This window comes from Rana temporaria, chromosome 3, assembly GCF_905171775.1.
Source record: "Rana temporaria chromosome 3, aRanTem1.1, whole genome shotgun sequence".
In the NCBI taxonomy this organism is placed as follows: Eukaryota; Metazoa; Chordata; class Amphibia; order Anura; family Ranidae; genus Rana; species Rana temporaria.
This window is the reverse complement of record NC_053491.1, coordinates 479,479,776-479,501,598: the sequence shown is the minus strand read 5'-3', so window position 1 is coordinate 479,501,598 and position 21,823 is coordinate 479,479,776. Positions and strand designations below refer to the sequence as shown.

General features: G+C 49.8%; 1 protein-coding gene across 1 annotated transcript in view; it reads right to left on the bottom strand.

Moving 5' to 3' along the window:
* Positions 1 to 262: 262 nt before the first annotated feature.
* RNF167 (ring finger protein 167) overlaps positions 263 to 21,823 on the bottom strand; it is a 61,039-nt gene continuing 39,478 nt past the window's right edge. Inside the window, exons 8-10 of the mRNA XM_040346971.1 lie at positions 5,096 to 5,189; positions 3,089 to 3,169; positions 263 to 2,987 (exon numbers count right to left, since the gene is read on the bottom strand). Of these exons, the coding sequence (XP_040202905.1) occupies positions 2,722 to 2,987; positions 3,089 to 3,169; positions 5,096 to 5,189 (441 nt within the window). The 3' untranslated portion in view covers positions 263 to 2,721. The remainder of the gene's footprint in view (positions 2,988 to 3,088; positions 3,170 to 5,095; positions 5,190 to 21,823) is intronic.

Sequence of the window (21,823 nt, the reverse complement as noted above, 5' to 3'; positions counted from 1 at the left end):
AATCTAATAGGGTGGGGCAGGTGGTACAAAAGGTTGTAACTGTGGGGAATGATCTGATTGGAAGTGGTAAAAGATTAGTTGGAGACGTGATAGGCTTCCCTGAAGAGGTGAGTTTTCAGGGATCGTCTGAAGATAGCAAGGGGATAGCCGGACAGGTTGAGGTAGCGAGTTCCAGAGGATGGGAGAGGATCTGGAGTAATCCGGGAGGCGAGCATATATAATTTTTATTTATTTTTTTATAGAAAAGACAAAAGCATCATCATTCGTTAGGAAATGTAATTTATATAAAAACCTGTACAGGATAATTAGTCAGATAGAGATTAATTACAGAGGTCATTAAGAGTGCAAAACACATCTCCCTCCACAAAAGAAGCCTACACCCCTTCAGCGGCCACCGATCGGGCCCGGATATCAGCTCCATGATAATAGGTGCCTCTTTCTTTATCCATATAATAACAGAACCCACTGACAGCAGCAGCAAGACAAAACAAAAGTAAAAAGGCAAAACCCACCCAAAATAAAGTTTTCCTGTGTTGTATAGACATCAATTTAAGAAGGTGAACCATTCTGACACTTGGGGACTTTGAGATCATTGGGTCGGTGTTCCTGGCTCGCCCTCATCTTTCTTGTCACGGGAATCTTAGTGCTCCTTCCCTTTCTCTCTGCAATTTAAGGAAGGACGGGGTGACTATTCCTGGTCATGGATGCGAAAAATAGTAAGGGTTGGGGACTTGGGTGCAGAGATTTCACACATGGCGTCAATGGATGTAAGAAAACTTTGGGTGGTTCATGCCACTAACATTGACACTCAGTGGTGCGATACGTGGTGTACGAGAAGCTAACCATGTGGAAATGTTCCCGACTTCACTAGAAATGAGGAGCTTTAAAAATGTTCTTAGCATTCCAGAGGAAGCCCAGTTAACCATAACTAACTACTGCTAGATTTACTATGCCTTTTGGCGGTTCATGCCACCAGCATTGACACTTTGTGACGTGGTACCACAGTGGTGGAGGAGCCAACGTGATACTATGATGATGGAGGAGCTAACCGTGTAGAAAGGTTTCCGACTTTACCGGAAAAAAGGAAGCCATTTGGAAAGCTTTCCGAAATGTTCTCAACATTCCAGAAGAAGTCCAGTTGACCATGACCAACTACTGCTAGATATACCATGACTTTCGGCAGTTCATGCCATCAGCATCGACACACGGTGACTTGATGCCATGGTGGTGGAGAAGCTAACCGTCTGGATATTATTGCTGACTTCATTCAAAATGAGGAAGCCATTTGGAAAGCTTTCCGAAATGTTCTCAACATTCCAGAAGAAGTTCTGTTGACCATGACCAACTACTGCTAGATTTACTATGCCTTTTGGTGGTTCATGCCACCAGCACTGACACTATGTGATGTGGTACCATAGTGGTGGAGGAGCTAACCGTGTGGATAGGTTTCTGACTTTACCGGAAAAAAAAGCCATTTGCATAGCTTTCAAAATGTTCTCAACATTCCAGAAGAAGTCCAGTTGACCATGACCAACTACTGCCAGATATACCATGACTTTTGGTGGTTCATGCCACCAGCATTGACACTTGGTTAAGTGATACCATGGTGGTGAATGAGCCAACAGTGTGGATATGTTTCTGACTTCATTAGATATGAGGAAGCCATTTGGATAGCTTTCAAAATGGTCTCAACATTCCAGATGAAGTCCAGTTGACCATGACTAACTACTGCTAGATATACCATGACTTTCAGTGGTTCATGCCATCAGCATCGACACTCAGTGACATGATGCCATAATGGTGGAGGAGCCAACCGTCTGGATATATGTTGTTGACATCATTAGAAATGAGGAAGCCATTTGGAAAGCTTTCCGAAATGTTCTCAACATTCCAGAAGAAGTTCAGTTGACCATGACCAACTACTGCTAGATTTACTATGCCTTTTGTGGGTTCATGCCACCAGCACTGACACTATGTGATGTGGTACCATAGTGGTGGAGGAGCTAACCGTGTGGATAGGTTTCCGACTTACCGGAAAAAAGAAAGCCATTTGGATAGCTTTCAAAATGGTCTCAACATTCCAGAAGAAGTCCAGTTGACCATGACCAACTACTGCTAGATATACCACGACTTTCAGTGGTTCATGCCACCAGCATTGACACTGGGTGACGTGATACCATAATGGTGGAGGAGCCAACTGTGTGGATATGTTGCTGACCTCACTAGAAATGAGGAAGCAACTTGAATATGTTGCAAAATGTCCTCAACGTTCTAGAAGTCCAGTTGACCATAACTAACTATGGTTAGATATACCATGACTTGGAAGAACGGGGACCTTCAAAGACTTAGTGGTGAGCTACAAGGTGGTCATCCCAGGAGTATCTACTCAGCATTAAAAAAACGAAAAAAAAAAAAATCAGTTTAGGGCGGGCTTGGCCCTCAAAATGTCTTTCGTAATAGTGAAGTAAAATGGGATGTAGGGAGATATTTAAAAAAAAAAAAAAATCAAAGAATTTGGGGAAATTGAACAAACATCACAAATTTTCCAACAAGAATGAAAAAGTTCAGGAACGGGAAAGGACTGGATACCCGAAGCTTAGAGGATTACTGTGAAGATGGGTGAGTCACAAGAGCAAAGGGTCAGCCACACACACGCACGCACACAGACGGGTTTCTGGAAGGGACCAGGCAGTCTAAATCCATGAAACGTGGCTTGTGGTCTCACACGGCAATCGCCGTAGTGGGTGCTTCCTCTTGCTCCTCCTGTTGGGCGGGTGGAGATTCGGCCATGCTCCCAAACGTCGGGGAGGGCCGCAGCAGAGGGGTGCGCTCGTTGTCACTCTCGTCTCCTCGTCCGCCCTCGCCGGCTTCTTCCCCCCCTCCCTCGGAGTCCGAATCATCCTCAGAGCGCAGGACTCTGTGCTTGCAAACCGGGCAGCTCTTCTTGGTCTTGGTCAGCCAAGGGTCCACACAACTGCTGTGGTATGCTGCAAAGAGAAGAGAAATGTCATTAGCTCAGCCGACCACCCCCTAGGAATCCCCCCATATATATTCCAAACACAAAATCCACATATCAGGGGGGTCTTACCATGTGAACACGGGAGAACGCGAAGCTTGTCACCCTCTTCGTATTCTTCAAGGCAGATGGCGCACACTTCATATGGGTCTCCTGGATAGGAAATGATGGAAAAATTAGACAGCGGATGCACTGCTGTGCGTTCTTTGTTCAAACAATGCTGTGTTAGGGAATCGCTTCCCTAACACTGACCTGCCTCTCAGCCAATCAGGTGCACCGGGTCTGGTTACCGGTCACCTGATTGGCTGAAGCGACAGGCGCTGTGATTGGACGCCTATCAGGCATCCAATCATAGCAGAGATGACATGTAGAGGACAGGGAGAAGACATCGAGGGAGCGTGGAGGACGGCGCTGACCCGAGAAAGGTAAGTCTCGGTGAGCGTCCCCCGGGGACCCCCGGACTCAATGTCCGCCAGTGTCCCGCGATCGTCTCACGAAGAGGCAGAACAGGGAGATGCCTATGTAAACAAGGCATTTTCCCTGTTCTACTTTGTGACAGGACAGAGATCTACTGCTCCCTGTCATCAGGAGCAGTGATCACTGTCATGTCACTCGTAGCCCAGCCCCCCCTACAGTTAGAATCACTCCCTAGGACACACTTAACCCCTTCCTCGCCCCCTAGTGGTTAACCCCTTCCCTGCCCATGTCATTTTACTCAGTAATCAGTGCATTTTTATAGCACGGATTGCTGTATAAATGACAATGGTTCCAAAATAGCGTCAACAGTGTGACGTGTCCGCCATTATGTCGCAGTCACAATAAAAATCGCAGATCGCCGCCATTACTAGTAAAAAAAAAATTATAAATAAAAATGCTATAAATCTATCCCCTATTTGTAGACGCTATAACTTTTGCGCAAACCAATCAATATACGCTTATTGCGATTTTTTTTTTACCAATAAAATACATATCGGCCTAAACTGAGGAAAAAATGTGTTTATATATATTTGGGGGATATTTATTATAGCAAAAAGTAAAAAAATATGGCTTTTTTTTCAAAATTGTCGCTGTTGTTTTGTTTATAGCGCGAAAAATAAAAACCCCAGAGGTGATCACCAAAAGAAAGCTCTGTTTGTGGGGAAAACAAGACGCCAATTTTGTTTGTGTACAACGTCGCACAACCGCGCAATTGTCAGGTAAAGTGACGCAGTGCCGAATCGCAAAAAAAATAGCCAAGTCATTGGGCAGCCAAATGGTCCGGGGCTGAAGTGGTTAAGAACTGTCAGAAGGCAGAGCAGGCAGACGGCGGGAGCAGAGCTTTTTTTTTCTTTTTCTGGGTCAGTGGTGGGGGCAGGCATCATGATTGATGATGGATCTACAACAAGGGAGATCGTTTTTTTTATTTTTTAATAAAAGGACTTGTCAACCCCACCCCCTCCCCACCCCAAAGCACCTCCTTCACATTGAGGACATGTGACCTGGTATGGTTCGGGAAGGGGGGGCGGGCGCTCTCTCGTCCGCTCCCTTCCCTGACCTGCTGGGGTGCATGCTCGGATAAGGGTCTGGTATGGATTCTGGGTGGGGGGGGGACCCCACGCCATTTATTTTTTTACATTTTGGTGTGGTGGTGGGGTTTCCTTCAAAATCCATACCAGACCTGAAGGAACTGGGCAAACATATTCTTAGGCCCAAATCCACTTATTAACTATTTGGGGGCAGTGCAGGGCTCAAGAGGCAGCTGTTTTGGGCCCCACAACAATGTCTTGGCCCGGGGCAGCCGACCCTTTTGCCCTGTGTTAAAAAGACAGCCCTGATTGGGGGGGGGGGGACCCCACGCCATTTTTTTTGCCAATTTTAGTTTTTTTTTCTTTTAGCGGGGAAGCCGCCCAGCAACACATTTGTGGCATATGGGCATTAAAGCCAGCCCCTTTTGGCGCTGCGCATGCAGTATGTGTTACGCCACTTGAGTTCCATTCTGTTTAACAAATGGTTAAATAGATACTTTTTTTTTTTTTTGCTTTATCTTCGTTGAAGATCCCCCTTTCCCCCCATTTCTTGTTTGGGCAGTTCTATACCGACCTTTCTTAAACTTATGAATGGGGATCTTCTTCAGCTGATCCTTAGACAGGCGGTTCCGGCGCATCCTCTTCCTGTGCTGTACGCAGCGGACCACCTGCAGGAAGACAGAGAGCAATGAAACACAAGGGGGGGGGGGGAGGGGGTCATACACCTGTACCGGAGAGGGGGCTCCCTGCATAACCTCCCTGATAAAGAATATACATTACTTTACATTGTATTTGCATTTAAAATAAATGAAATAGTGGCTGAGTGGTTAGCACTTCCGCATTGCAGCACTAGGGTTGCCAGTTGGAATCCTAACCACGGCACTACCTGCGGGAGTTTTCATGTTCTCTCTGTTTCTGTGTGGGTTTCCTCCGGGTACTCCGGTTTCCTCCCACACCCTGAAAGACATGCTGGTAGGTTAATTGGCTCCTAGATAAATTGTCCCAAGTATGTGCGTGTATGAATGGGAGTTAAGGACCTTAGGGAGGAAGAAAGAGGAAGGGAGAAGGAGGAAGGAAGAAGAAAGAGGAAGGGAGAAGGGGGGAGAGAAAGAGAAAGGGAGAAGGGGGGAGAAAGAGAAAGGGAGAAGGGGGGAGAAAGTGAAAGGGAGAAGGGGGGAGAAAGTGAAAGGGAGAAGGGGGGAGAAAGTGAAAGGGAGAAGGGGGGAGAAAGTGAAAGGGAGAAGGGGGGAGAAAGAGAAAGGGAGAAGGGGGGAGAAGAAAGAGGAAGGGAGAAGGGGGGAGGAGAAAGAGGAAGGGAGAAGAAGGGAGAAAGAGGAAGGGAGAATAAGAAGGGAGAAAGAGGAAGGGAGAATAAGAAGGGAGCAGGAGGAAGGGAGAAGGAGGAAGGGATAATAAGAAGGGAGAAGGAGGAAGGAGGAAGAAAGAGGAAGGGAGAAGGAGGAAGAAAGAGGAAGGGAGAAAAAGGGAGAAAGAGGAAGGGAGAAAAAGGGAGAAAGAGGAAGGGAGAAAAAGGGAGAAAGAGGAAGGGAGAAGGGGAGAGAAGGGGGGAGAAAGAGGAAGGGAGAAGGAGGAAGAAAGAGGAAGGGAGAAGGAGGAAGCAGGAAGAAAGAGGAAGGGAGAAGGAGGAAGCAGGAAGAAAGAGGAAGGGAGAAGGAGCAAGAAAGAGGAATGGAGAAGGAGCAAGAAAGAGGAAGGGAGAAGGAGGAAGAAAGAGGAAGGGAGAAGGAGGAAGAAAGAGGAAGGGAGAAGGAGGAAGAAAGAGGAAGGGAGAAGGAGGAAGAAAGAGGAAGAGAGAAGGAGGAAGAAAGAGGAAGGGAGAAGGAGCAAGAAAGAGGAAGGGAGAAGGAGGAAGAAAGAGGAAGGGAGAAGGAGGAAGAAAGAGGAAGGGAGAAGGAGGAAGAAAGAGGAAGGGAGAAGGAGGAAGAAAGAGGAAGGACAGTTTTCCTTTAAAATAATATCAGGAGGTGTCTATTTACCACCAAACAAAGGCCAGATTTACGGCGGTAAGGCACGGTATGGTTCACCTCGGGGGAGGGGAGGTGTTCTTCAGATTTTGGAAAGCGTGCCAGAACTGAGGAAAGGTTGAGAATTGCCGATCTAGAGATCGACCTACATGCACGCATACAGGCACCCACACACACGTTATAAATAAATGAGCGTCAGCTGACGGGGTTAATTGGTGGAGGCGGCTGAGCGATTTCATGGTCAGGTTGTACACAATAGCAGCACTGCTGTGTCTGGTGCAGACAGGTGCCCTAACAATAGCTCATTATACACGGCAGGTGACTGGAGAAGCGGAGGAAGTACAATGACTCGGATTATAATGACCTGCATCCTGAGAAGTACATAGATCCGGAAAAAGAAGCCTTGCCAACGCACCAGCTAAATCTCATTATTTCACTTCTGGGTGGAGCGTGGCGCGTTCGTTATATCGCCCAAAGGAAGGAGCGACACCCTCTCATACTGCCGCGAGGGCTAGGAGATGCAGCAAACCGACTCAACTTAGCAGCAGAATAGAGCTATTCGTTTTGGATGGTGGTTTCCTTTAGTAGGTAGCATTTAAAGTGATAGCCAGCGCTTCCATTATGATACAATTCAGAATTCTCAAACTGGAGCTGAAGGGCGCTTTGCAAGACTGTGTAATCAAAGTCTTAGGCGCACTCAGTAGCTGGGAGACAATGTGTGAGGACAAGCAGCTGGCAGGGTAAGGACTTATGGCCAGTCAACGTGGAAGGCCATGGTGCCCAATCTGTGGCCCTTTGGTGTCTGCAGTGTGGCCCTTTGCATTAGCAGTTTCATTGTGCATGTCCCTAATCTCTGTCACCTACAGCATGACTCTAGTCCTCAACCGTAGAACAGTCTGACCGACCGCTCCAGGACTTCTTCCCCAACCATAGAACAGTCCTACCGACCGCTCCAGGACATCTTCCCCAACTGTAGAACAGACTGACCGACTCCTCCAGGACATCTTCCCCAACTGTAGAACAGTCTGACTGACTCCACTAGGACTTCTTCAGCAACCATAGAACAGTCTCCAAATGACTCCACTAGGACACCCTCCCCGACTGTAGAACAGTCTCCGACTTACTCCACTAGGACACCTTCCCCAACTGTAGAACAGTCTCTGACTGACTCCTCCAGGACATTTTCCCCAACCGTAGAATAGTCTCCGACTGACTCCACTAGGACACCTTCCCCAACTGTAGAACAGTCTCTGACTGACTCCTCCAGGACATTTTCCCCAACCGTAGAACAGTCTCCGACTGACTCCACTAGGACACCTTGTCCAACTGTAGAACAGTCTCTGACTGACTCCTCCAGGACATTTTCCCCAACCGTAGAATAGTCTCCGACTGACTCCACTAGGACACCTTCCCCAACCGTAGAACAGTCTCCGACTGACTCCACTAGGACACCTTGTCCAACTGTAGAACAGTCTCTGACTGACTGCTCTAGAACGTCTTCCCCAATTGTAGAAAAATCTCTGACCAACTCCTCCAGAACATCTTCCCCAACCGTAGAACAGTCTATGACCGACTCCTCAAGGACATCCTCTCCAACCGACTCCTCTGGGACAACGTTTCTCAACTCCAGTCCTCAAGTACCCCCAACAAGTCATATTTCAGGATTTCCCCTGGGCCCCAGTATTGGGAGCTTTGTATTATCAGTTTCATTGAGCATGTCCCTAATCTCTGTCACCTATAGCATGACTCTAGTTCTCAACCCTAGAACAGTCTCTGACCAACTCCTCCAGGATACCTACCCCCAACCGTAGAACAGTCTGACTGACTCCACTAGGACACCTACCCCAACCGTAGAACGGTCTCTGACTGACTCCACTAGGGCACCTTCACCAACCGTAGAACAGTCTCTGACCAACTACTTGGATGTCTTCAGTTCAGTCCAGTCCAAGACAAACTTAAATATAATAAATATCATTTGTGACCTTTTGGTGATATGAGGGGCCACCTTTGAGGCCCCCTACACCCGGTAGGTTGACAACCTCTGGGGTAAGGTATACAAGGAGGCTTATTGAAAATGAGCTTTCTGTCTGAGAAGTAACTTGTCAAGAGCAGAGCACAATGCGACTTAAAGCAGCTTCAAGAGCAGCATTGCATGCAGGGAAGTCTAAGCCCCCCTCATGCCAGAGGATTGGAGATATGGAAAGTAGGACCCACTATCCTGTATGGAAAGGGTCCAAAATGCAATAGGCCCGATAAACTATTGATGTTGTGCCAGATATTTGCTGCATGGAACGCGGCTTTCTGGAATGCATCCAATATTTCTTCAGCTGAGATGCGCCTAATGCATTAAATGTTAGACAGTCCCAAAGCTTGACGTCACAGAAAAATCGCTGGATCTGTGCCAATTTTTTTTTCAGAAGCCCCTCAATATCTGGCGCAATTGAGGGCATACAATATTGCACCAAGAGGATAATGGGTCAGAATCATGAAAGCTGCACCTTATGAACTATACAGGCTTCAATATAATAGTGTATGTGAAATGCAGCGCAATGCAATCAGATGTGCAGTGTGACACTTCACGTTCTTCTGCAACTTTCAATCAGAGTTTATCAGGTCAAATGCATGTACAACAGCCTTCATTAATCCCTAGAAAGCATGCTCGGGTCAGACATGCAGTGCCATTTGTGCTGGTGCCCACTGCCCTTGCTTATTGACAGCTCACTAGAAAAATGTATGCACCAAGGCTGATCTGAGGTGTGAAGTGCATGCATTGGGGGTGGATCTGAGGTGTGAAGTGCATACATTGGGGGTGGATCTGAGGTGTGAAGTACATGCATTGGGGGTGGATCTGAGGTGTGAAGTGCATGCATTGGGGGTGGATCTAAGGTGTAAAGTGCATACATTGGGGTGGATCTGAGGTGTGAAGTACATGCATTGGGGGTGGATCTGAGGTGTGAAGTGCATGCATTGGGGGTGGATCTGAGGTGTGAAGTGCATACATTGGGGCTGATCCGAGGTGTGAAGTACATACATTGGGGGTAGATCCGAGGTGTGAAGTGCATGCATTGGGGGGTGGATCTGAGGTGTGAAGTGCATACATTGGGGCTGATCCGAGGTGTGAAGTGTATGCATTGGGGGTGGATCTGAGGTGTGAAGTGCATACATTGGGGGTGGATCTAAGGTGTAAAGTGCATGCATTGGGGTGGATCTGAGGTGTGAAGTACATGCATTGGGGGTGGATCTGAGGTGTGAAGTGCATGCATTGGGGGTGGATCTGAGGTGTGAAGTACATGCATTGGGGGTGGATCTGAGGTGTGAAGTACATGCATTGGGGGTGGATCTGAGGTGTGAAGTACATGCATTGGGGCTGGATCTGAGGTGTGAAGTGCATGCATTGGGGCTGGATCTGAGGTGTGAAGTGCATGCATTGGGGGTGGATCTGAGGTGTGAAGTGCATGCATTGGTGGTGGATCTGAGGTGTGAAGTACATGCATTGGGGGTGGATCCGAGGTGTGAAGTACATGCATTGGGGGTGGATCTGAGGTGTGAAGTGCATGCATTGGGGGTGGATCTGAGGTGTGAAGTGCATGCATTGGGGGTGGATCTGAGGTGTGAAGTGCATGCATTGGGGGTGGATCTGAGGTGTGAAGTACATGCATTGGGGCTGGATCTGGGGTGTGAAGTACATGCATTGGGGGTGGATCTGAGGTGTGAAGTACATGCATTGGGGGTGGATCTGAGGTGTGAAGTGCATGCATTGGGGGTGGATCTGAGGTGTGAAGTGCATGCATTGGGGGTGGATCTGAGGTGTGAAGTGCATGCATTGGGGGTGGATCTGAGGTGTAAAGTACATGCATTGGGGGTGGATCTGAGGTGTGAAGTGCATGCATTGGGGGTGGATCTGAGGTGTGAAGTGCATGCATTGGGGGTGGATCTGAGGTGTGAAGTGCATGCATTGGGGCTGATCTGAGGTGTGAAGTACATACATTGGGGGTGGATCTGAGGTGTGAAGTACATGCATTGGGGGGTGGATCTGATGTGTGAAGTGCATGCATTGGGGCTGATCTGAGGTGTGAAGTGCATACATTGGGGCTGATCCGAGGTGTGAAGTACATACATTGGGGGTAGATCCGAGGTGTGAAGTGCATGCATTGGGGGTGGATCTGAGGTGTGAAGTACATACATTGGGGCTGATCCGAGGTGTGAAGTGTATGCATTGGGGGTGGATCTGAGGTGTGAAGTGCATGCATTGGGGGTGGATCTGAGGTGTGAAGTGCATGCATTGGGGGTGGATCTGAGGTGTGAAGTGCATGCATTGGGGGTGGATCTGAGGTGTGAAGTACATGCATTGGGGCTGGATCTGGGGTGTGAAGTACATGCATTGGGGGTGGATCTGAGGTGTGAAGTACATGCATTGGGGGTGGATCTGAGGTGTGAAGTGCATGCATTGGGGGTGGATCTGAGGTGTGAAGTGCATGCATTGGGGGTGGATCTGAGGTGTGAAGTGCATGCATTGGGGGTGGATCTGAGGTGTGAAGTACATGCATTGGGGGTGGATCTGAGGTGTGAAGTGCAGGCATTGGGGGTGGATCTGAGGTGTGAAGTGCATGCATTGGGGGTGGATCTGAGGTGTGAAGTGCATGCATTGGGGGTGGATCTGAGGTGTGAAGTGCATACATTGGGGATGGATCTGAGGTGTGAAGTACATGCATTGGGGGTGGATCGGTGATGTGAAGTGCATGCATTGGGGGTGGATCTGAGGTGTGAAGTGCATGCATTGGGGGTGGATCTGAGGTGTGAAGTGCATGCATTGGGGGTGGATCTGAGGTGTGAAGTGCATGCATTGGGGGTGGATCTGAGGGTGTGAAGTACATGCATTGGTGGTGGATCTGAGGTGTGAAGTGCATACATTGGGGGTGGATCTGAGGCGTGAAGTGCATGCATTGGGGGTGGATCTGAGGCGTGAAGTGCATGCATTGGGGATGGATCTGAGGTGTGAAGTGCATGCATTGGGGGTGGATCTGAGATGTGAAGTGCATGCATTGGGGATGGATCTGAGGTATGAAGTGCATGCATTGGGGGTGGATCTGAGGTGTGAAGTGCACGCATTGGGGGTGGATCTGAGGTGTGAAGTGCATGCATTGGGGGTGGATCTGAGGTGTGAAGTTCATGCATTGGGGGTGGATCTGAGGTGTGAAGTGCATGCATTGGGGGTGGATCTGAGGTGTGAAGTACATACATTGTGGCTGATCTGAGGTGTGAAGTACATGCATTGGGGGTGGATCTGAGATGTGAAGTGCATGCATTGGGGGTGGATCTGAGGTGTGAAGTGCATGCATTGGGGGTGGATCTGAGGTGTGAAGTGCATACATTGGGGGTGGATCTGAGGTGTAAGGTGCATACATTGGGGGGTGGATCTGAGGTGTGAAGTGCATGCATTGGGGGTGGATCTGAGGTGTAAAGTACATGCATTGGGGGTGGATCTGAGGTGTAAAGTGCATGCATTGGGGGTGGATCTGAGGTGTGAAGTGCATGCATTGGGGGTGGATCTGAGGTGTGAAGTGCATGCATTGGGGGTGGATCTGAGGTGTGAAGTGCATGCATTGGGGGTGGATCTGAGGTGTGAAGTGCATGCATTGGGGCTGATCTGAGGTGTGAAGTACATACATTGGGGGTGGATCTGAGGTGTGAAGTACATGCATTGGGGGGTGGATCTGATGTGTGAAGTGCATGCATTGGGGCTGATCTGAGGTGTGAAGTGCATACATTGGGGGTAGATCCGAGGTGTGAAGTGCATGCATTGGGGGTGGATCTGAGGTGTGAAGTACATACATTGGGGCTGATCCGAGGTGTGAAGTGTATGCATTGGGGGTGGATCTGAGGTGTGAAGTGCATGCATTGGGGGTGGATCCGAGGTGTGAAGTGCATACATTGGGGGTGGATCTGAGGTGTGAAGTACATGCATTGGGGGTGGATCTTAGGTGTGAAGTGCATGCATTGGGGCTGGATCTGAGGTGTGAAGTGCATGCATTGGGGGTGGATCTGAGGTGTGAAGTGCATGCATTGGGGGTGGATCTGAGGTGTGAAGTACATACATTGGGGCTGATCCGAGGTGTGAAGTGTATGCATTGGGGGTGGATCTGAGGTGTGAAGTGCATGCATTGGGGGTGGATCTAAGGTGTAAAGTGCATGCATTGGGGTGGATCTGAGGTGTGAAGTACATGCATTGGGGGTGGATCTGAGGTGTAAAGTGCATACATTGGGGGTGGATCTGAGGTGTGAAGTACATGCATTGGGGGTGGATCTGAGGTGTGAAGTGCATGCATTGGGGCTGATCTGAGGTGTGAAGTGCATGCATTGGTGGATCTGAGGTGTGAAGTGCATGCATTGGGGCTGATCTGAGGTGTGAAGTGCATGCATTGGGGGTGGATCTGAGGTGTGAAGTGCATGCATTGGGGGTGGATCTGAGGTGTGAAGTGCATGCATTGGGGGTGGATCTGAGGTGTGAAGTGCATGCATTGGGGGTGGATCTGAGGGTGTGAAGTACATGCATTGGTGGTGGATCTGAGGTGTGAAGTGCATGCATTGGGGGTGGATCTGAGGTGTGAAGTGCATGCATTGGGGGTGGATCTGAGGTGTGAAGTGCATGCATTGGGGGTGGATCTGAGGTGTGAGGTGCATGCATTGGGGATGGATCTGAGGTGTGAAGTGCATGCATTGGGGGTGGATCTGAGGTGTGAAGTGCATGCATTGGGGGTGGATCTGAGGTGTGAAGTGCATGCATTGGGGGTGGATCTGAGGTGTGAAGTGCATGCATTGGGGGTGGATCTGAGGTGTGAAGTGCATGCATTGGGGGTGGATCTGAGGTGTGAAGTGCATGCATTGGGGGTGGATCTGAGGTGTGAAGTGCATGCATTGGGGGTGGATCTGAGGTGTGAAGTGCATGCATTGGGGGTGGATCTGAGGTGTGAAGTGCATGCATTGGGGCTGAACCACCTGTTTTTACATTATGGACAAAAAAGGTTGCTGGCCACGATCTACAACGTATCACGAATGTAGCTCAGTATTCCATGCCATGAAGACTTTATTTGCATGAGCGTTGTATGTTTGCAAACAGTTAGTGGATGTTCTGCATATCGGACGCTGGATCACAGATAACGAGATCGGAGATTGCACTTATACTTCGGAGTATATCAAAGTTCAATGTCCTGCGTTTACTGCAACATAAAAACAGATAAAAATTCCTAACAAATATACAACTCTCTCTAATCACGGATAGACATTCACTGAGACGTGACCTAAGGTGTTCTTTTCTTTACTGTGCGACTTGCAATGCCCTGCTGTCCTCATTTTACCCTTTGCACCCATCATCTCCTACTCACCAGCTGGAATTTCAAAACAGGCAATCAAAAAGAAGAGGTAGAAAAGAGCAGAGAGAAATTGTATCTCCAGTCTCAGAGCTGAACAAGTCCATAGACTTCTATGAAGAGCATTGAGGATCCTGGGAGTGGTAGTTTAAGACGGCTGCCATATAATGTGATGAATAGACTCTGTGGACCACAGAACCCAATACACACAGTGCAGCTGGAGAAAGGTTTATTGTTAAACTGACCAGAAAAGTTCTTCCTTTTGGTCTTCAAAAGAGAGAGAGAGCGCCTCTGAGTATTCACCTGCCAGCGGGAATGGAAGCCTGACACCCAGGGGTAGCGGAGCACCACCCACATTACAGAACTTCACTGCTACCACAGAGAGGCCGAAATGTCCACTCGCCCTCTGCTTCCCATCGCTGATCTCTGAAACCTTCTAGGTTGAGACCGAGGGGGTCCCCCTAAAACAAGAGCATCTCCAGGAGCATCCTGGCAACTGGTGAGAGGGCTATCCACCCATTATTAAACACTGCTAGTAGAGACTGAGCCACAGAGAAAAACACCAAGTGCATCAAACCCATACCGCCATACCAGCCCTATACTGTACCTTTACAAAACCTATTGTGTACTGCACCCACACCAACCTTATAATGCAGTTATACTGAACTGTCGCGGTGCCTGAACCACATCTACCTTACACCTGTGCCGAGACCATATTGAAACTATACTGTAGCTGCATGCAGGTTAACTGGGATTGTTGTTAAGTGGAAAGATGCTTTTAAAGGGCCCCAACGATAGCCAGCAGAAGAACATCTCAAAACACTGCCCCTCCCGTAATAATTCTTCTGCAAGCCCCTTTTGTTCCCTGGCCCCCTCAGCTACCATCCTCCTTTTCTCTTGGACAGTGCATACCCAGTCGGCCTAGGACTAGCTTTGCCACCATAAATGCGCTCTGGTAGTATAGTTCCAGCACTCGATAGATTAAACCAGGGATCCTCAAACTACGGCCCTCCAGCTGTTGTAGAACTACACATCCCATGAGTCATTGTAACACACTGACATTCACAGACATGACTAGGCATGATGGGAATTGTAGTTCCTGAACAACTGGAGGGCCGTAGTTTGAAGACCCATGGATTAAACTTTACTACTGCTCACCTCTGCACATTATATGGCGCTACGGTTTATGCTGATCTGGACAGGCAATGTCATCTTATGCCTAGCCCTTACTTTTATTACCATTGTTAACCCCCCCCCCCCCCCTGTTCACTGAGCAGGCTAGTGCATTGGCACGGCTTTCCCCCCAGCCCGCCACAGTGGATGGAGCCGGGATGGGATCAGGGTGGTGCATGGAGCTGGGATGGGATCGGGGAGATGAATGGAGCTGGGATGGGATCGGGGGGATTATAGGAGCCAGGACGGGATCGGGGGATTAATGGAGCCAGGACGGGATCGGGGGGATTAATGGAGCCAGGACGGGATTGGTGAATGAAGCTGGGATGGGATCAGGGTGGTGGATGGTGATGGGATGGGATCGGAAGAATGGATGTAGCCAGGATGGAATGGAGGGGAATAGATGGGATTGGGGGGGTAGATAGAACCGGTATGGGATTGGGGTGGTGGATGGAGCTGGGATGGGACCGGCGTGGTGGATGGAGCCAGAATGGGATCAGGGGATGAATGGAGCCAGGATGGGTTCAGGTTGGTGGATGGTGACGAGATGGGATTGGGGTGGTGGATTAAGAGGGGATGGGATCGGGAAAATGGATGTAGCCAGGATGGGATGGAGGGGAATGGATGTAGCCGGGATGGGATTGGGGTAGTGGATGGAGCGGGGATGGGATCGGGGGAACTGATGGAGCTGGGATGGGAAGGATGGAGCAGGATCCTTGATTGAGGGGGAGGGATTAAAGGATATGTGCTAGGAGGTGCTTTGGGAGGGAGGATGAATTATGTTGGAGTCGGGGACAAATTTCAAATCTGCCCCCCTCCTCCTAGCACAAGTCTTCTGTAACCCAAAACAAAGCACCCCCTAGCACATATCCTCCAACCCCCACCCTCTTCCCTAAAATCACTCCTGGCAACATAATTGTTACCTGCGCAGGCCCCCTAGAACCCCGCCTACCCAATCACCATGTAAGACTTCTGTTATTACAGACCTCGTAGGGTACGTGAACGTCAGAGCTGAGGAAGAGGCGCTATAGTCAGGTTCCTGCAGCCCAAGAGAGATGCGATTGTGGGGGGGTATGGGACGATCGGACACAGGCACCCGGTCTTTCAGTGTCTCTGCCTCACTCACTCCCTCCTCCCCCACCCTCCCCGCACATTGCATGAAGCTGAGGGGATAGCAGAGATCCCGGAAGGGAAAGAGAGAGCTGTGGCACCCAGGCCTGGTATCACCCTCTGGCGGGTGTCACCTTGGTGCAGGCCACAGCCCCCTCTACACCCCCATAGCAACGCCACTGCCTAGATGACAATAGAATAAGTTTGCCTTTACTACCTGATTCAGTGCCTGTGTTCTTTGATATAGTACTACTATTGGGTACTGAGTATTACTTTCAGTAATTTCCTGTGATATTGTATCTTTGTACCCTCAACCTGGTGTGTCATAGGGGCTGAGGTTCTTGAGAAGATCGAGGCAAAGAACAAAGGACCCATCCTATCCAGCAGCTCCTGCAGGGGTAGCACTCCACACATAAGACCAATTTGTAGTCAGATCTCCATCTGCACAATCGGTTATCTTATCTCTACAAATAATGGTGTAGGTTTATGTGCTATGGTATTCTTCATCACAGACCAGCATTGTGACCTGTATATATATATATTATTAGCCCACCTACAGTGACAACATGACCAGGCCGGCCTTATCTAGTCCGAGCAACCACACCTAATATACATCCCTCTTCTACCCGACCCAGTGCCCTCCAGGTGCTCAGAGATCGCCATCTCCCATTGATCGGCCACATTCATAGCCTGCAGGGAGGACACAGGAATCTCTGGCATCTCCACCTGACCTAGTTCTCTTTCCTTCTCCAAAATCGTATTTTCTGTCAAATTGATTTTCTCAGCTTGGTTCTGTACCAGTGGCGGCTGGTGCTCAAAATGTTTGGGATGGCACAAACGGAAAAAAAAAGAAAAAAGAAAAAAATTGCAGCCTCACTGTGCCCATCAAATGCAGCCACTGTGCCATCAATTGTCACTACTGTGCCATGCCATCAAACGCAGCCACTATGCCATGCCATCAAACGCAGCCACTGTGCCATGCCATCAAATGCAGTCTCTATGCCATCAATTCGCACCACTGTGCCATGCCATCAAACGCAGCCACTGTGCCATCAATTATCACCACTGTGCCATGCCATCAAATGCAATCACTATGCCATCAATTCGCACCACTGTGCCATGCCATCAAACGCAGCCACTGTGCCATCAATTATCACCACTGTGCCATGCCATCAAATGCAGTCTCTATGCCATCAATTCGCACCACTGTGCCATGCCATCAAACGCAGCCACTGTGCCATCAATTATCACCACTGTGCCATGCCATCAAATGCAGTCACTATGCCATCAATTCGCACCACTGTGCCATGCCATCAAACGCAGCCACTGTGCCATCAATTATCACCACTGTGCCATGCCATCAAATGCAGTCACTATGCCATCAATTCGCACCACTGTGCCATGCCATCAAACGCAGCCACTGTGCCATCAATTATCACCACTGTGCCATGCCATCAAATGCAGTCTCTATGCCATCAATTCGCACCACTGTGCCATGCCATCAAACGCAGCCACTGTGCCATCAATTATCACCACTGTGCCATGCCATCAAATGCAGTCACTATGCCATCAATTCGCACCACTGTGCCATGCCATCAAACACAGTCACTGTTCCATGCCAAACGCAGTCACTGTGCCATGCCATCAAACGCAGTCACTGTGCCATGCCATCAAACGCAGCCACTGTGCCATCAATTGTCACCACTGTGCCATGCCATCAAACGCAGCCTCTGTGCCCCTCAATTGTCGCCACTGTGCCAATTGTCACCACTGTGCCCTTTAATTGTTGCCACTGTGCCCATTGTCACCACTGTGCCCATTGTCACCACTGTGCCCATTGATGCCACTGTGCCCTGTAAAATGACCTTACTCCTTCCACGTCCCTCGGCCTCAATGTCTTCTCCCACCTTGGTGACGCTTCAGCCAATCAGGTTACCGATAACCTGAATCGGGGAATCCGATTGGCTGAGACGGCCGTCAGTCTTATCCAAGGGACGCACCCCCCGTACGTTCCCAGGATAAGACATCCGGGAGCCGAGGGCTGTACTCGGAAAGCCTATCAGAGCCGCTGGTTCTGATAGGCACTTCCGCACAGCCAACCAGCTGCCGTTATTCAGGTGGCCGACGCTCAAGTTCCCGGCCATCTCTGAATAGACCAGCGACAGCTGGCAACAATAACATACATTCATGCAATGCATGAATTTAGGTTATTAGACCCAGTGGCGGGCGAGAGCCAGAGGGGGCGGCGCTCCAGCGCCCTCTATGGACGAACCGCCACTGCTCTGTACAAAAGACAAATCCAAATGGTCACCATCATGGAGGGGCAATTCCTTGTCTGTACCTAAAATCTTAACTGTTGTGCAGGAGTAGGTGGAAAATTTGGACGGAGGAGAAGGATTTCAGGTGAATATATGTAGCATGTGGGGAAGAGAACGAGTCCTATCCTTTCTACCCATCAACCCAAAGAAAACTAAAATCATGGCGTTCCAGAGGAAGAACCACAAACAGGTGAAGAGTTCTCCTTTTACAACTGCAGTCTTGATGAACCTCACAGCTACGCACACATTGGTCTAGCAATGAACCAATCAGGAGGTTTTATGCCAGCCATAAAGACCCTGAAAGACGAGGCATGCAGAACCTTCTATGCCATCAGGAGACAGCCAGATCACCTACACCATAGCTCCCAACTGTCCCTGATTTCGAGGGACTGTCCCCGATCCCTACATACTTTTGATAATAGGTGTCCCTTATTCCATTCTCAAAAAGTTGGAAGGTATGCCTACTAGGGTGACCACATTTCCAAACTACCATTCAGGGACACCCTCCCTTCCCAAAAATCAGCTTGTGCTGTAACAAATCACAGCACAGCGATTGGACACAAGAGGCGGGATTTATGATTTCTCCAATCACAAGCAGGGGGCGGGACTGTGCTCCTCCAGGCATTCCCGGTCAGGACAAGTAATGCCTACACCACCAACAAGTGTCTGGCTTTGACAGGGTCACCATCCCAATGCTCCTTAACGGAAGACATGACACCCATCTAGACCAACCAACATGGGTCTCCAGCCCAACCAAATTGTTATATCTGGAATTCTGCGAGCACCTTCTCCTAGCCCATCAGGGCACCTCAACCAAGCCCATCGGGGGCATCTCAACCAAGCCCATCGGGGGCACCTCCTCCATGCTCAAACAGTGTCATCATCCCAATGCTCGTTAACAGGAGCCATGACACCTATCTAGACCAACCAACATGGGTCTCCAGCTCAACCAAATTGTTCGATCTGGAATTCTGCGATTACCTTCTCCTAGCCCATCAGAGCACCTCGCCCAAGCCCATCAGAGCACCTCGCCCAAGCCTATCGGCGCACCTCAACCAAGCCCACTGGGGCACATCCTCCAAGCTCACTGGGGCACCTCCTCCAAGCCCATCGGAGCACCTCCTCCAGGCTTCGACAGTGTCATCATCCCAATGCTCCTTAATGGAAGCCATGACACCTATCTAGACCAACATGGGTTTCCAGCCCAACCAAATTGTTCTATCTGGAATTCTGCAAGCACCTTCTAGCCCATCGGAGCACCTCGCCCAAGCCCATCGGGGCACCTCCTCCAGGCTTTGACAGTGTCATCATCCCAATGCTCCTTAACGGAAGCCATGACACCTATCTAGACCAACGAATATGCGTCTCCAGCCCAACTAAATTGTTATATCTGGAATTCTGAAAGCACCTTCTGCTAGCCCATCAGAGCACCTCGACCAAGCCCATCAGAGCACCTCAACCAAGCCCATTGGGGGCACCACAACCAAGCCCATTGGGGGCACCACAACCAAGCCCATCGGGGGCACCTCAACCAAGCCCATCGGGGGCACCTCAACCAAGCCCATCGGGGGCACCTCAACCATGCTCAGACAGTGTCATCATCCCAATGCTCCTTAACGGAAGCCATGACACCTATCTAGACCAACCAACATGGGTCTCCAGCCCAACCAAATTGTTCGATCTGGAATTCTGCGATTACCGTCTCCTAGCCCATCAGAGCACCTCACCCAAGCCCATCAGAGCACCTCGCCCAAGCCCATCAGAGCACCTCGCCCAAGCCCATCAGAGCACCTCGCCCAAGCCCATCAGAGCACCTCAACCAAGCCCACTGGGGCACATCCTCCAAGCCCACTGGGGCACATCCTCCAAGCCCACTGGGGCACATCCTCCAAGCTCACTGGGGCACCTCCTCCAAGCCCATCGGAGCACCTCCTCCAGGCTTCGACAGTGTCATCATCCCAATGCTCCTTAATGGAAGCCATGACACTCATCTAGACCAACATGGGTTTCCAGCCCAACCAAATTGTTCTATCTGGAATTCTGCAAGCACCTTCTAGCCCATCGGAGCACCTCGCCCAAGCCCATCAGAGCACCTCAACCAAGCCCATCAGAGCACCTCAACCAAGCCCATCAGAGCACCTCAACCAAGCCCATCAGAGCACCTCAACCAAGCCCATCAGAGCACCTCAACCAAGCCCATCAGAGCACCTCAACCAAGCCCAACAGAGCACCTCAACCAAGCCCAACAGAGCACCTCAACCAAGCCCAACAGAGCACCTCAACCAAGCCCATCAGAGCACCTCAACCAAGCCCATCAGAGCACCTCCTCCATGCACAACGCTTGCTAGGCTGAGTTGGGCAGATTCCCCCTTACTGCTCACAATACAGAAGAGGGCACCATCACACTGGGACCACCTAAAAAACAGCAGCCTGCAACAACTCATCAGCGCCTTGTCTATCCCAAACTCCCAACAATGTGGCCTGGCAAAATTTCAAACAGAAGACATAGTGAAAGAAAAATGTAGTAATGAAATATTCAAAAAAACTAACTGCTTACCAGCCACTGCAGAGAACCTACAAACCGGCCCCCATACCTGGAGGTGCTACAAGACCCCAAAGACAGACAGACAATGAGCCTGTACAGACTGAGCGCCCACAGGAACTAGGATGGCACAGACAGACCTACAAGCCCCAGGGAGAGTAGACTGTGGAAGAAATGTGACCAGGGGGCCCTGGAGGATGAGGACCACTTTCTGCTACAGGGTCCCAAGTACTTATCAGTGAAAGGACTACAAGTGATCAGTTACAGTAAATGCCCCACCCCCCACCGATCACCCTTTTCCTTCCAAGATCACACCCCTTCTGTGATATCCCCCCCATCTTGCTTGCTTCCCTTTCTCTCCCTCCCGCTGGCTCAGTGCTGCCAACCTCTCGCAGAATTTTTTACTGACAAAACATGTCAAATTTACTGGCGGAGCACATTTTTTACTGGCAACTTGAAAAAATTATAGATATCCTATTAAAAACCTAAGACAACTAAGGCCCCTTTCACACGGGGCGGATCGGTAATGATCCGCCTCCGTATGCGCAGCGGGGATTGCTCCATTGATCCCCGCTGAGCCAATGGATGACAGAGCGGTCCCCGCACACTGTGGGCTCTAAGGGGACACAGTAGCACTGTGAACATGGCTGCACGTCCCAATTTGACACATGTGCAGGTCAAATTAGGACCTGCAGCTGTGTTCATACAGCTGCTGCATCCCCACAGCATATCAAAGGCTGCCTGCAAACAGCCACAGCCACAGCCCCAGTCCTAATTTGACATATGCGCAGGTGTGGGTCAGTGGCC